The sequence below is a fragment of the Epinephelus fuscoguttatus genome, linkage group LG5 (assembly GCF_011397635.1).
Source record: "Epinephelus fuscoguttatus linkage group LG5, E.fuscoguttatus.final_Chr_v1".
NCBI lineage: Eukaryota > Metazoa > Chordata > Actinopteri > Perciformes > Serranidae > Epinephelus > Epinephelus fuscoguttatus.
In genome coordinates, this window is record NC_064756.1 from 22,795,942 (window position 1) to 22,812,248 (window position 16,307).

Here is a 16,307-nt window from a genome sequence, read left to right on the forward strand (position 1 = left end):
GTGTTGAGTTGTCCTCATGCAAGTTTTAAGTGCGTCCCTGTAATGTTTAAGTTTAGTGCTTGAGCCTGGACTGACTGAATAAATGCCAAAGGGCAACTTTCCATTCTTTTCCGTGCCTCTATTTTTACACTGACCACACATACACATTTGCCCACGTCATGAGACAAGGGGATCACATAACACACAATGAGAGATATGGAATTTCAGGGACAACGCTGCTGATTTCTTCTCCTTGCTCCCCTTTTCCCACTGATTCATCATTGATGCTCCTTGTGTTTGAATTAAAAATGACACCAGATCAGAGTAAAACAATAATTTCTTAATACATCACAACATCACTGCTAACCAAACAGGCAAAACTGCAACAAAATAAAATTAAGGAGATTTGTTTTTTTTTCTTAGTTTCTTGTCTTCATACTTGATTCAGCAAGATATTGAAGTTCTTTTCTTCTCCTTTTGCCACAACTTCTGCGCAACTCTGATCTCACCTTGGCCACACAATCAAGTCTGTTGTGCTCTGTATCTGCCACGTCTTTGATCAGCAGCCTCGTCACGTGACAGCAAATCATTACATCACAGTCCTTGATGTGAATGTGACAGCTGACACTGTAAGAGTGGCATGGAGCTGCGTTGGTGACTGACAGTTTTAACGATGTCTCCCTTTTTCCATCGTGACGTCCATTAGTAGTCCAGGAAGGCACATAATACTTTCAGAGTGCTCTCCAATAATTGGATGAGATTTATGTCCTGCTGTTTTGGGTGACAGGCACTTGAACACCTTTCTGTCCTGTTGCTGCACAAACAATAGAGAAAGAGCATGTTAGTCACATAGGATATTAATTTGCACTAAAGAGGTGATACATTAACACTACGACTGTTAAAAAACTTACCCAATCTGTATTTCTCTTTAGCTTCAGCTCTCTCTTTGGCATCAAAGTACCAGACTGTGATGGCATAGCTGTAAAACACAAGGAAGAGGAGATGTTAAAAACACTTGGTCAAAAGCTAATCTCTTTAGTCAGTACAATAAATAACTAGGAGACAAAACTGAGCTGTGTCACAAATGATTCCCTCCGCTTACAGGTGTGTTTTTCTTCTGTTTAAATCCCCTAAAATGTCTGACCTTGACTACACTGACTTGTATCTGCGCAAAGTTTGTCACTAGAGAGGTGTTTTCACATTCTTCTACTGAAGGCGGCCATGTCTGTGCACTTGCCCTTAAACTGAGATTCAGGCAAGTTCGATTAAGTACATCATAAATTCGAAAGCCAATCGATGTCTAATATGGGAAACATATATCCCCGGAGGACCAGCTGTCAACTCAACACCGGCAAAGAAACCTGAAACCTCAGAGAGCTGAGCGGACTTGTTGGTACAGGCAGCAGAGTTCGTATTGGCATAGTTAAAGTTTTGACAACAAACACGATAGAGTGTGCAGTTTTTGGATGTCAACTGGACCTTGGAGTTTCCCTCCTCTACCAAAAACCCCATTACAGCAGTGTTTCACAACCATTAAAGCTGCGTCAGCGACTGCCAGTTAGCCTACAGGCTAACAAACATCATAAGCTGAATCTTTACGATGTTACCTCTAACACTAATTCAATGATTAGCCTAGCGTAAGTAGCAGTGGTGGGCGGTACAGAGGCCAGATCCCCAATTTCTCAATAATGGAGAAAGAGTAGACCTTCTCGCCTCTTCATGGCTTTTTTATGTGGGACACCCTGCTAAACAAAAATATTTTACATACTTTAAAACGTGTCTAGAGAGGGGCTTTGAATTGAAGCAAAATTGCCAATAAAAAGACCGTGAAATGGCTGTGACATAAGATAGAAAGTAAAACTGTCTGAGATATATGACCAATTTGCCCCAGTTTTCCCTTGAAAAATCAGAAGGGCAAAAATTAGCCTTCGAAAGGTCTGTTCTGACCCAGCTAGAGACGACAAGTTACAAAATAAAAAGTCTTGTATGACAGCGGACAGCAGACTGCAGCAGATGTCCAGGGCAGTGGAGGGTTAACTCCTCCAGTTTCTAGTCTCTCCAGTGGGGCTGTGTTGTTTATTCCTGTCTCTCATGTCTGTGCCGCTCCAGCACGAGTCCTGCAATCGAACCTTCCTCCCTTCTCCCTCCCGCCGACCCCCTCAGGAAACACATACTTCCTGCCTCCGGCTCCACCTCGCCCCCCAGCAGTCAGATGGAGAGGAGTGGAGGAAAGGCAGGAGTGAAAGAGAACGTGTCACGTGCCCTTGATGGATCGTTTGGAGCTACGATGTAAATAACTGTAGGTGCGCAGGGGTTTACACAAGTGTCTAACGGTGTCTGGTCAATATCATTGAATTTCAGTCACCTTTTAAGTGATTAAATCAATTAGGAAACAAGCATCCCTGACAAAATTCTTAAGGAGAGACAAGAGCAGGAAAAAGGAAATAGAGGAGGCAGGACGCTAAAACAGCAATACACCTCTCTGTGTGTGCATGTGTGTGTGTATTTTTGTGCCTTTAACCTGCTTGACTTATAACAAATGTATTATAAATATTATGTTTTCAATGGAAACTGTGTTAAATGATCCAACAATTCATTTTCAGTTTATTTTCATTATATGGTAATTAAGACGTATAGGTATTTACATTACAGAGCGCACTAAAATATACTAGATATACACAGCTGAAAGTATTGGCAGTGTGCCCTGTCTCTTCCCATACATAATCAAGAGTTTGTGTGTACATGTGAGACCCAAGTTACTGACCGAGTGGCGAAGGCTGGCTTGACTTCGTGTGGGTTCCTGCGGTCAGACCAGAAGATGAGCAGCCGGTCAAACAGAGGTTCGATGTTGGCTACCACATTTTTGCCTTCAGGGTAGATCTGCAGCATCCCTCCTTGCTTCTACAAGCGCACATACAGAGAGAGCACACAGTCACACAAGTTAGAGATATTTCAGCCTGAGTCTGCATGTGGTGCGTTTTTTGACTTCACTGGAAATACATGATTTTTGTGAGGAAGTGAGGTTTGTTTTAATCATTTTGTAAGTCAAACTAGTCATGATCTTGTGACTGTACCTTGACATCCCAGTTCTTGTTGAGATAGTAGATACACGTGATGCAACGTCCGTCACCGTTAGGGTTGTCAACATGACGGACGTACCCCGCCCCGTTCCCTGGGTAACAAGCAACCATCGCCTAAACAGAGGGAACAGGATTGTTAGTTGTGCATTTAGACCACAAGCAAGCACCTGATGCACCATCATAAAAAGTGTTGTCCTTTTGACCACACATCCTGGTTGATGACTTAAATGGATACTTTGCCATTTTTCCACCCGCTTTGTAGCGTAACAATGTGGGTAGTGTGTAAATGACCTGTGGTAAACTTCCCTCTATTTTACCAGTGTCCAGATCTCCCTGCTCATCTACCAGCTCCAATTTGTGCTGGCTCTAGGGATGTTGCTCAAACTAAAGATTGTACTTCCGCATTTTCATACACCCACCACCACCGACACAAAGAGTATAAAGGCAGAAAGAGAGACCTGCCCCTCTCGTTCTTTCAAACTCAGATCAAACAGTAAAACTAGGCAGCACTGATCAGCAGTGTAGGTTTTCTACCTCTTCCTACCCTTTCTCTGTTTTCTAAGGTTATGTAGCACTCATTTCAAAAGTATTTGTGTCTATCTACTGCATAGTTTTATGGAAAGAGCAGTAAAATACTTCTTTGAGGTTTATTTTCTCCAAATAAAGTGTTTCCTGGGTAGACTGCATTCTTAATACACTATCCCATGATGTAATTTGTGAAGCACAGTCACGAGAGTCCAGCTGTACGAAATGATCTGCAGATAGAGTATCCACGTTCAAACAATGGTCTCGCGCTGGTATTTCCCCTCCTTGACATCCATGTGTCGGAGGCTATGAAGCCGGAGAGCGCTGCTTTCCCCGGGGAACCTGAGGAAACCGAGATCTACATGAGACTCATTCGGTCAGTGTTACAGGACCATAGGACTGTGAATGCACTGCACCAGGGTGAAACTGAGCGGAGCTTGTGTCACTATGACATATCATCGGCTCATGTTTCAGCTGTGTAAATACTTCCCAAACTGTCTCTGGTGGCTGTAGCAAACGTTCAGTCTTTCCCTGCTCGGCTGAGACGGAGAAGGAGACCGCGTACAAGTGAATCACTGACTGACATGCCAGCAGAAGGAGATTCTAGGTGATGATCGTTGGCAGCGTGTAGAGTAATAACTTCTGCTTTATCTCTCCAGGCTGACTATAAAAAAGATACTGTCACTGTCCTGACTTATATTGTTCTGCATGGGAAGCAGACGTTACCATATCAGGAGTCACTGCATCACTTCAGCTCTGTTCTGGGACACTATCATTCATGACTAACAGGTTGTGCACTGCTGCAGTATCGATCTGACTCGCCTCACGCTATCGTTTAAGCCCTGGCACTACAATGTGAGAGTCCTAACCCCGAGGAGATCAAACAATGTTCGTATAGATTTCTAAGACAAACACACCTGTTGTTGTGTTGTGTGTTAAACGCAAACAAAAGTGACATTTTGTGTAGGAGGGCTTCGGTCAGAGAGCGCACAGTCCTCCCTCCCCCTCTTCCTCTTGTGATGTTTCCCCACTCAATGACAGCCAAGTGAGTTTGGTTGTGATGTGTGTGACTCTGTTCAGCGGCCATTGTCAGCTCTCATTACTGACCGACGCTCGCAGTCAGAGCTCATTAAACTCTGGACCCTTTGCTCCGGGGCTCCAACTGACGAGCAGACCTGCTGCGACAAAATTAACACCAAATGCACCCAAGAAAATATGTGTGCAGACATAAAGACCATCAGAAACATTACAGTAATCTGAATGCGATTTAGATTCGTTCAAACTTGTCAGCTGATCACAGTATGAGTGAATCATTTTGTCAGTGATAGGGTTATTAAGACTGCAGGAAAAAACTGTGACATTTCTTTTACTTTTCCAGACTTCTGTTATTTGATCTCTTCATTTCTGTGTTTTCTTATTAAAGCAGCCCTTCAGTTAAAGGTACACTCTGGACATTCTGACCACTGGTAGCACTACGGAGCATGAGTTCAAGGATGGATTTTCGCTCTACACATATGAGGATGAGAGTGATTATTCTGGGTGTGCATGTATTTAAGGAAGAATGTTTTCCTAGCAAATAGCTTTTATCAAACTGCTAACAGTCTTAACAACTGTAATTAACAGCGATTAACATGCAATATGCCACACCAGACAGCTCAGCCCTAGCCTGCAGCAAAAACACAACACACACACACACATATACAAACATACATGATGTGTCCTCCAACTCTTGCACAAGACAGGCTTATAATTTAAGAGGAGGGTCATGGTAGTCATTCTAAACTAACCCCAGGCACTAAAACACATCACTAATATTCAAACCAGTTCCACGTACATCCACATGGTTTCAATCCCCTACTGTCAGTGACTCACACACACATGCGCACACAACATGTTCAGTTACACAGCGTGACACAGCATGTCTCGATCCTATCTGTCGTTCTTGCCCTCCTCGCGCCTTCATCTCAGCCGACATCTGTGCCCACAGTGAGTTAAAGTCTAATTGGCACCAACCACCTGTCTGCCAGGCGCAACCATTAATGGCCTAATGGCATCGCTGGGCAGATACCCGGGCTGTCAAGGTGACAGCCGAGCATAGAGAACAGGCTGTCGTGAACGAGAACAAAAATAAGCTCCAATGCTGCGCACATATTCTGATACGAGGAGCGATGGTAGAGAGAGGGGTGAGGGGCTAGATAAGCGTGAACAAACACAGCGAGCACTGTTTGTCAAGGAGAAAGACTAAGGGGAAGAATATACTGTATGCATGTCTGTGACGGGGATAATAGGGGTTAACATGATGATTGTGGAAACACTCGAGAATTTACTCAAGGTCTGGTTTTGTTGGTCATTTTTTTCTCTCAAAACCATTTCCAGTACCTCAGTTATATATCTGGATCTGGATATCTATCGTCCAATATCTATATCGATATACAATATATTAAATCCAACATGTCATCCCTACTCATGACATTTTGCTGCTGGGGCTGATGCCCCGTTCGTCACTAAAATAATGCAGGGGGAAGCCTTTCTCATTGTATCTTCACAGAAGGTGTCAGCAGTTAGGTTTAGGCAACACAACTATTTGGTTGTGGTTAGGAAAAGATTGTGGATGATGCTACAAAAACATCTAGCTTTGAATGCCACAAATGCTACAACTTTTGTTTTTGTTTGCTGTTCTCAAACGCTGCTCTCCTGGGTCAGAGTCTGGTGTTTGTGTGTTTGTGTTGAACCCATGGGGTCAGGCCATGGACTCCTGGGCTGACCAAAATTTTGTTGGCCACCCGCCATGACTTAATCAATGTAACTGACAGCAGAAACAACCAATTTTGTAATGACAATGACGAATCACATGTGCTACTTCTGCATGTTTGTTTGCATGTGTGAAATGATCACTTCTTCAAGCAAATGCTGCTACATTGAAAACTTGGCTCAAAAAGTCTGAAAGGACCCCCAAAGTCCTCTCAGTTTCACAGTGGGACAACCCTGAGCTCTTGTGGGTTATCGGAAAACATGCATCACAGTATGCAAGTCCTTCTTGGGAGAGGGCCAGGGTCTTGTTCAAGGACACTTCAGCACGACAGATGTTTGCCATCTCCAGTGTTGAAACCACTTGATTCACTATCCTTCAAGTCCCATCGCCATCTTGTTTAATTTAAACAGGTGATTACTCACAAGCAACCTGGGTGACACAGCGCATGATATAAATCAGGATCAGCCATTATTAATAGCTGCTACCAGATTGGATTTGAGAGAAGTGAATGAGATACAAGTGGGTAAATTAAGTTTAATTATGAACTGCTTTGTCACTCCCAGGTTATATCTGTCCTGGCACACATCATGCCTTGTTATTCAGTAAATTTCACCGCTATGTTACTGCTGCTGGCTGGATAATGGCTACTGAGGACATGATAACCTCTGGTCCAAGTGAGTGCCATCTGCTAACGTACCCAGCTTCCTAACATACTTATGGATTTACTGCTACATAAACAACAACACCGGACTGGTTTCATCTTCCAAGAGAAGCTGATCTGTGTGTGTGTGTGTAAAGGTAGACACACTTTTTTTTCTTACTAAAGACCGTTTCAAACTTGACCACATAAACATCCTTAATGGGCCCCTTTGTATATCCTGTTGAATGTTTAACAGTGTATGTCAATGACATCAGCTGACAGGAAGTAAACACGGACTCAAGCTGTTACCCAGCAATGCAATTCCAGTGAAATGGTCCATAAGAGGGTTTCATCACTATGGTTACAAATTATCGGCCATATTCACACACAGCACCAACCACAATGATATCTGTAATGTCCCATGAATGTGCAAAGGCTGGTCACACATTGTTTGCACTGATACAAGAGAAAACAGGCTGAACTTCATGCAAGTTACTGCACTTCTGGAATGTTTTTGGCAGTCACCATATTTGGAGAAGGCGCATCTCTCTGTATCTTAAATTAGGGACAGACGGTGGAATTGAAACACAAACAAATATTCAGCTGTCATCTAGTTTGGATATTATGTGAACATAAAACCAAAAAAAGTTATGAATCCATGCTTAGCCCTTATGAGTCAGTCCTGCTTTGGCCCCAATGGTGCTAGTTATGCATGAGTCATCTTTAAACATTATGATGTAGAAATACAGTGTGTGTAAGTGAGTGTGCAGAGTTGGGTGGGACCAAAGATTATAATGAACTGTTTATCTAATTTACTGGACAATTATTTTTACATTTGAATAAATATTAGATCTGTAAATGTCAGAAACTTAGAATTTAAATGGATACTACATTAAATTAAGGTGATGTCTTCAAATGCTTGTTATATCTGATGAGCAGTCCCAAACCCAAAGATAGTAAACTTAAGATGAGATTAAAAAAAAGGCAATTAGCAGATGGTGTCAGAGAATGTTTGGCACTTTTCTTGAACAATGACTAAAACAATGAATTGATTACTTAAATAGTCGCTGATTAATTTTCTGCCAACTGACTGATTAATCGACTAATTGTTATTACATTTAGATATGAAAAAAAATCACAAAAACCAAGTAGCCTTTACTTAAAAACACCATCTGGACTACTTAAAGAAGTATTTCACTGCTGGAATGATGGTCTTTTCATACAACTAGGCTGTCTGTGCAGTAGGAAGACACACATACTTTTGAAATTGGTGCTACAGGACCAGAGAAAACACAGAAAAAGTGTTATGACATGTGCTTTTGCACAGTAGGTATAAAACCTACAACTACCAGAACGCACTGCACCACACCGGACCAATAAACACCCCTGCTGGTGGAAGACATAATTTGAGCTTGTCTGTTTGTCCCCCAGGGAACAAAATGGCAGCTGGCTGGTGACGAACAATTTCAAATTACAGTTAAACATTACACTAAAATATGTTTCTGAGGACACTTTAAGCGAGAAAATGGCAACACAGTAACAGAATCTTGGTTCAGTATTGCTTAGTTTTACAGTTTGAGTCAGTATTTCCAGCCTCCATTTTAATAACAGCATGACGGCCACTTACTGTTCACAAATTCTAGTATTACAGCCAAACTGTGCACTAAAATATGTTTCTGAAGACATTTAAGGGGAAAATAGGCGATACAGTAACAGATTCTTTTTTTATATTTGATCAGGACTGCCTAGTTTTTCAGTTTGGTCTGAGTTTGAGAGATAAAGTGAAAGGGAAAGGTCTGTCTCTCTCTTTCTGCTTCTTTATTCTTAGCGTCAGTGGTGGCAGGTATATGAAAATGCTGAAGTACAATCTGTAGCTCAGGCAACAACCCAAGGGCCAGCAGACATTTCACTGCTGAAATTGGAGCTGAGAGATGAGCAGGGAGATGTGGATGCAGGTAAGATGGAGGGACGTTTAACAGTTTATTTACACATACTACCCACGTTATTACGATACAGAGCTGGTTGAAGATTGGCAAAGTGTCCCGTTAATTTACCAGATATTTAACTGTAATGTTGACCGACACAAATGGCAAATGATTTTGGTTGATGCTGCAATGAGGGAAACCCAAATAAACACAAATCATGTCATTAATGCCATCTTGAGGGCAAATATTATCTGCTAAGGATTAGCAGAATTGCTTTGTTTGAACTGAGACTAAACTACCACCAAAATGAGAAATGTATCTGTCTGTCTATCCATCCATATAAGCTAGCTAGGAGGCCTGTAGCTGCATTGTGTGTGTTTGTGTATGACTTCAAGCTCCTGCCTGCACGACGGCACTGCTGAGTTCTAGGAGGGGCATCTGAGGACAAGCTGCTGCAGCAGACACTCTCATTATACCAAAGCCTCTGCTGCATCGCCCCTTCTCACTCCATCGACGCTATCCTCCCACTCCCTGCACCCCATCTCCCAGCTCCTTCCACTCTCACTTCCAGTCTATCTCCTCCCGCTTTGTGTGTCTTGTTTCTGGCGCTGAATTGTTACGTCTTTTCCACATAGTACAAGACTTCGCCACCTTTACCCTTCACTGATTTAACAGAGTTAGCATTGTTAACACCATGATCCTTCCGACTGTCTGTCACAGACAGCTCCTGCTGACTAACATGAGTCAGAGTACAGAGATATTACCCACTGCTGGTGAGGCATTATTTTGGCCATTGCCAGCCCCTCTTCTTCCCTCTACATCACGTTCATACACAATACAGAGCTCGATTTTGTATGGGCCTGTTACCAAGGTAACGGCTGGGAAATATTTTGTCCGAGTGACGAACAAGAGGGTTGATAAAATGCAGGAGAGAAGGAGTGAAGTAAAGAACAGAGGAAAGGGAATGGAGGTCAGAACAGAGGACAAGAGGGAAAGGTTGCAGGGATAAGGAGGGCAGAAAAGACGCAGTGACCTATCTGGATGTACTCCTCCCTGATCCTCCTATTTTCTTTTACCATCACTTCCTCTCTCCTGGAGTACACTCCATCATTGAATCTTTTGCCACGCACTCTCCTACAGGAACACCCAGTCAGGACATTTTGTATTGTGCAACACTGAAGTTTTTTTTTTTGCTCTACCAAGGGTAAACAGGGAGATCTGGCCAAGAACAGTTGGTGTTTGGCAATTCTAACCTGGGAATCACACAGTTAGTCATCACCATGCTACATAAAACGAAAGTATTAACCTAGTGAGCAACAGATGAACACAAAATTGCATCCTAAAAAGGCTCTGGAAGGTAAAGACAAACACCTAACAAAAGAATCAAACGAGGCTGGCGCCCATCAATGCAAACTTGGCAACTCTTCCTGTCCTAAAATCTTGTTTCACTTCTCTTAACAGACGTCAAGCCTCATACAAGTGCCAATTTGAACGACACAAGGAAAGAAACATGTCTGGCATAAATTTTATATTCACCTCTTCAAAGTATGCACTGATTATAAGCATAATCGCGATCAAGTGAGGTTACAATGCTCAAGTGTTTTCTTCTTTTAAACTAAATGAGCTGCCTCTCCTTCAGAACAGGCAGGAGAATCAATGCGACATCTTTGATGTGTTGTTGATTTCACCGATTAAATCTACTTCAGTCATGAAAGGAAGCTGCAGCTCGAAGCATGAAGAGATGAAGAGGGGTTTTTTATGTCTTTTGCTAAGTGAGACCACATTTGTGCGCAGTAGAATCCAGCTCAGCGGTAGGCAGAAGTATTTCGCACTCTTAACTACAGATTTACACAATCATGGAAAAATCAGACATATATTAGCTCCCTCCCTCCATTGTTGTCACTCAGCTTTCCCGTTTTGCTGTCAGTTTGTCACAGACTAGTCATGGGTTTCACCTGAAAGCAGCTCAGTCAGCCCACGTTCGAGAGCAAAAGCTGCTGAGGCAGGCCCGACCAAGTGCTGTTTAAACACTAGCCTCAAGCTTATGTAAATGACTCGACGTGCACAGTGGGTAAGGTGCTGTGTGTGGTGTGCACAGATGGGGTGAACGAGGCTGTGGGGGCAATACATTGGGAAGAGAGGAGAAAAAACTGAGAATGTTTATATCAAACATGGAGGTGAGATAGATGTGACTTCAGACAAATTCTCACACCTGTGTGCATTTAATCACAGTAAATGGCCACTTTGCTTTAAAAATGCTGTTTGTATGCTTGTGAACACTTACGCAACAGTCTTGTTTACAGCTCAGTTGATTAGGCAGAGACTACAGAAGTTAACCTGGGGTTGACAGCTTGCAGGTAGCAGCTTTCGTCTAATTTTCCCATAGGGAGCAATAATGCAGTCTCTCTTTTTCCACATCAGATCAGACATGGGATTCATCAAGAGCCCTCCTAGATTTATTTCCCACGTGGGACACCACCAGTTTGATCATTTTACACAGGTTACACTGTGTCAAACTGACCTCTTCTGACAGAAATGCATTAAAATACTAATGTTTCACCATCTCCCTCTTTTTTGAGCTTTCATTTGGAAGTTTGTGATTTAGAAAAAGCCAGATTAACTTAATCACACTATTCAAAATTGCCTGTATCTGCTGTAAATCCTGACTGAACAAGGGGGCTGCAGCAACACTGACAACATGTTGGATAACAGTCTAGACTGGCACGTAATGGTTAACTCACGGCTGATACAGAAACGGACCATGACACTATATTCTTAAATAACATAGTTACAGAATACAGGGAGAGGTGGACTCTTCCACTGTTTTTCCATTTTACAGGAAAAAAACCATAGTGATGACTTGACTGGGGAGTGTACATACAGATTCAAGATGGAAAATACACTGGACTTTAGTCAGAGCGGGTCACTGACATTACCTGGGTCAGATAACACAGGACTGCGTCACTGCAGGGGAGGAGAGGGAGGGGGGTTCCCTGTCTTGCAAACAATGTCCACAGCTATGTGCAGGACAGAGAAAATGACTGCCTGTCAGGCCGTCTGTGGACTAGAGGGAATTAAAATAGTTATAGGCTCTGTAGTCATTCAGTGTTTAGCGCACTCTTAGGTGCGTTGCATTTGATAAGTATCAGTGGAAAAGAGGAGCTGAGGCATGCAGCGTAGTAGCGGTGAAATAAAGGAAAAATATGAAGAAAACAAACATCTCTCCTACGATGTCAGTGCTGTGTTTGTATGGGTGAAAGCGCTGATCGAGGTTGTCTTCAAAGGCAGAGATTTAGTGATGGCAGAGGAGATACAGAGAGTTTTTCTTTCTGGGTACCAGTGGTATGACAGCAGGGGCAAACTTAGGCAGGCCTAAACCCAGGCACAGTGCCAGTTTTGGGGGGGAAGGCTCGGCCCACAGCCCCCCTTACCTAGCTCACGTGCCAGAAACACAGCAGGGCTCATCCTGACATCCTACCTGACGCCCAGCTCGTTGTCCCACTGTGAGTGAGTGTGTGTTTGCCTGCCTACATGTCGGCGTTAGAGGAGCAGAGATAGGATAGACCAGACATGACACAAACCAATCACTTGCTCAAATGATGTCATCACGCTGTCTGGTTTGTATGTAGCCTGTGTTTTCTCTGGTAGAAAACATACCCCTGCCTGATGTCCTCTTACCCGACCCTACCTGTCCCCACCCTGTACCTCCTCTCACCTTGGTGCGTCCATTGATGACGCAGTCCCCCAGCTGTCCATTGGCAGCGCTGTACATGACGGCCTCATCGATGTGAGCCATCAGTGCCCCGATGCTCTCGCACCCGGGCTGTCCTCCCTCCACCCAGGCTATCTGGTCACCTCGGATGCTCCGAGAGGGGATGTTCTTCTGGCTCACCAGCTGCCCACCCCGAAATTTCCCGCTGCGGTTTAGGACCTCCACCTCATCCAGGACCCTGCTGCCCAGCTCAGGGCCCAGGAAGTTGTCCTTCAGACAGATGCCATAGTATTTCATGCAGGGGATGATGTACTGCTGGGCTATGTGCTCTGCCGACCAGCCTGCCCTTGCTGGAGGTGGTGGAGTCGGGATGCACTTAGCCTCGACGGGGGAGGTCTGGCTGGGTGCAGCTGGCGGTCCTGAGGAGGCCACTTTATGTCCGGTGTGCTGGTTAGTATGAGGGGTGAAGGGAGATTGGGGAGTGACACAGTGCACATGATTGACAGTCATTTGGTTGCTATGGGAACTGTTGCTGCAGTTGGCGAGCGGGGCGACCACTCGGGCCACTCTGGAGGCCTCTGAAGATTTGTGAGCAACACTTTCATCTGCCAACCGTCTCCGCTTACAGTCCGAGTCCCCAGAAGCAAAAGCCGAGTCCACAGAACTTCCTGACCCGGGTGACTCCATTGTGAGGCCATGAGGAGCTCCTGACCCCATGTCCCGATTCTCCCCGCCTCTGCGTTTCTGTTGCACCTGCCTGGCTTTCAGGTCACCATTGATTCTCCTCATCAGTGAAGGACACTTTTCATGAGCTGCCCGGTCCCCGTTCTCCATCAGAGAGGCTCTGCTAGTGAGAGGGTACATGGGGTCGCCTGTCACCCCCACCGCCCCCTTTATCTGTGCCGGGTAACCGTTTGGTGTGTGAGCCAAAACGCCTGCGTGGCTCCCCTCCACGGTGGCAGATGGAGACACCACCCCACCGTTGTAGAGCGGCACGCCGGTTTTAGACAGCTTCGTCGGGGTTGTGATTGCAGGGGAGTCGGTCTGAGAGGCCAGACCCGCGAGTAACTCCGCGGCCGTCGGACTCCCGACCGGTGCCGCGCATACGCCGTTAAGCCCCATGTCCGCTCGGTACGTGTGATGAATCTCTGCCGCTCCAAAGACGCTCTGCTGCGTGGTTGAAACAGCTACGGATCCGAGGGAAGAGCTTGGGTTTAAAGGGTCCGTGTGTCCCAAGCTCTCCATTTCATCTCGTCATCTGCTGGATGCGCACGTAGCTCACGTCCTCGCTTCATTTTCTCGCTGAGCCGCTGCTTTCTCTCATACAGAGGATCTTTGCCACAGCCACTAGAAGTTTCATGTCCAAGTCCTCTTTTACTCGCTCTTATTTTTTTTTTTTTTACCAAATAGCCTACTCTCATACAACACTCTCAAGCTGTGTATTTGTTTGTATCCGTCTTATAAACATTTTGTTGCGGGGTATCTGTGGAGAGTAAAATGATACACTTTAGGCCTATTAATAGCACAGTGCAGATCGCTTGTCACAAGTAAATAAATCTAGTCCACAGTATTAAAACGGTGCATCAGGCCTATTTATAAAGGTCTACTCATAATATTTAAAATAGGGCAAGGAAAAAAGTGCATGTATTTACTGCAGCTTACATTTAATCATATTTAATACTGGAATAAAACTCACTTTTACCAACAACAATTTACATTAAAATAAGACTGAAATAGAAACTACATATAAAATGTCTGCTATAAATGCAGCCTTTTATAATTATAACTCATATGGCTACTGTGAAACATCCATTAAATGACTTTATTTCGTCACCAGCTATCGATTTCCAACTTAGTAGCCTTATAATAATGTCGCCCTTTATAAAAAATGAACCTAACATATTTCAGGGTGTAAACTGCATTCAGTGTTTGGCTGCAATGTCAAAAACACACGTATATTTCAACTGCAAGGCTCCCCCAATGCTTACCTACGGCAGCCTACAGCAATGCAAATCCTCAGCGAGCGTACGTGACAGGCTGAGAGTACGCATGTTATTTCCGGGATTGTCTTGCCCGTGTGTGCGTCCCATCCAATTTTCTTGTCGGTTATAAATAAAATCCAGGCAGTAGACGGCGACCGTCGCCGGTCTGACACATACAACTCAACCGAGGGACGGAGGGTGATTCCCGGGGCCAAACGAGGTCCCCTCTGTCACCCAAAAAAAGTGATTTCTGTTGTGTCGATGAACACCCCCCACTTTCTGCCTGTCTCCTCCACCCCCACTCCTCCTCCCCCTCCTACAGCCCGCTCTCTCTCTCCACTCCCTCCTGTCATTTACGTGCTTGCAGACCACGTGACCACTTGCTACTACGGCCGACCTTCAGCTGCACTGACACAAACCGCCCCACAACAACACTGATTTTTGTCTTTTTAAAGATTGCGACATTATTGATTATACAGTTGAACCATCATGTTATTTCTACCAGGGTTTCTATTTTAACATGAATATAAAATTAAGTCACATAGGACTCCACTCCCAACATGAACTGCTTTAAATGCATAAAGTGTGAGCTTTTTGTCAGTGGTAAAAAATGCGGATTAGGACAACTACCCTCACACTGCAATGTGCTGCTCGGGCGGTGCTTAACATGGGCGGAGTTAAATGTTTGACCCCGTCCGCGTACATGCGGCAGACCCTGCGCCGTGGAGAAGCATCCCCCTGCAGAGCTGGAGAGCGGCCATCGTTTTAGACGTGCGCATGCGCCAGTTTCAGAGCCACCATTTTAGACATGCAAATGTGCGAGGATCAGACTCTGACCGACACAGATTGATAAATACATACATTTGATCATTGTTGTAAAAATAACATTAGCCTTGCATTCACAAACGTTTGACTAAAGAAAAGACAGAAAACTTTTCTACTACCTAGCACACTAGCTCGCTAGCTAACGCTATCTGCTTATCCTTATGGATCAATAGAGAATATAGCAACTTTCACCAAAGTTCATTTTAGGCCGACCACTTCAAGAAAACATGGTCTTTGTTTAGATTATTATTTTGAAGTCGAAATAGACAACTTTAAAGCTAACTTAGTTAAGCTGTGCTAATGTGCTAGCTAGGCTAGCTAATTGCTGGCAGCCAGAAACAACTATGTTTGTTAACTGTACTATAAACAAAGAACACATTTTCTCACAGTGGTCCTTCCAAAATAAGCAGTGGTTGAAGTTACTGTATTTCATTATTATCAGGGTGTTGATACATAGATGCTACCTAGCGCTAGTTGGATTGTTGACTACTTCCACTACTGTGCAGTGACTGGCTAAATGGCTGACAGGGGATTGTGAGCCTCTAATTAGCCACATTAAAGAGTGATTGACAGACAATCTGCCCACACGCACATCTAAACAATGGCTCTGAAACTCACACATGCGCATGTCTAAAATGGTGGCTGTCTCTGGCTCTGCAGGGGGACGATATTGGCGCTGTAGCCTACCTAATATTTTTAGCACAAGCCTATAGCATTTTACATTGTATAAATTAGCCTAGTGGCTAGCAGACCTTTTTCTCTACTCAAATGAAGCCAAGGACAACGGCAACATTTATCAAAGGTACCGTTACAAAATTCAGCTCCATTACAACTCACAAGGTTCACCAACAAAACAACTGTCTTATACTAAAAACATTTTCCAGACA

At 44.1% G+C, this 16,307-nt stretch overlaps 1 protein-coding gene across 1 annotated transcript; it reads right to left on the reverse strand.

The window, feature by feature from the left end:
* Positions 1–298: 298 nt before the first annotated feature.
* On the reverse strand, positions 299–14,905 carry egln2 (egl-9 family hypoxia-inducible factor 2). Its single transcript, XM_049575849.1, has 6 exons — positions 14,602–14,905; positions 12,617–14,096; positions 3,054–3,173; positions 2,744–2,880; positions 891–958; positions 299–793 (listed from the first exon to the last, which is right to left on the reverse strand). The coding sequence occupies exons 2-6, from the start codon at positions 13,856–13,858 to the stop codon at positions 741–743; spliced, it is 1,620 nt and encodes a 539-aa protein (XP_049431806.1). The 5' UTR covers positions 13,859–14,096; positions 14,602–14,905; the 3' UTR covers positions 299–740.
* Between the last annotated feature and the right edge of the window lie 1,402 nt (positions 14,906–16,307).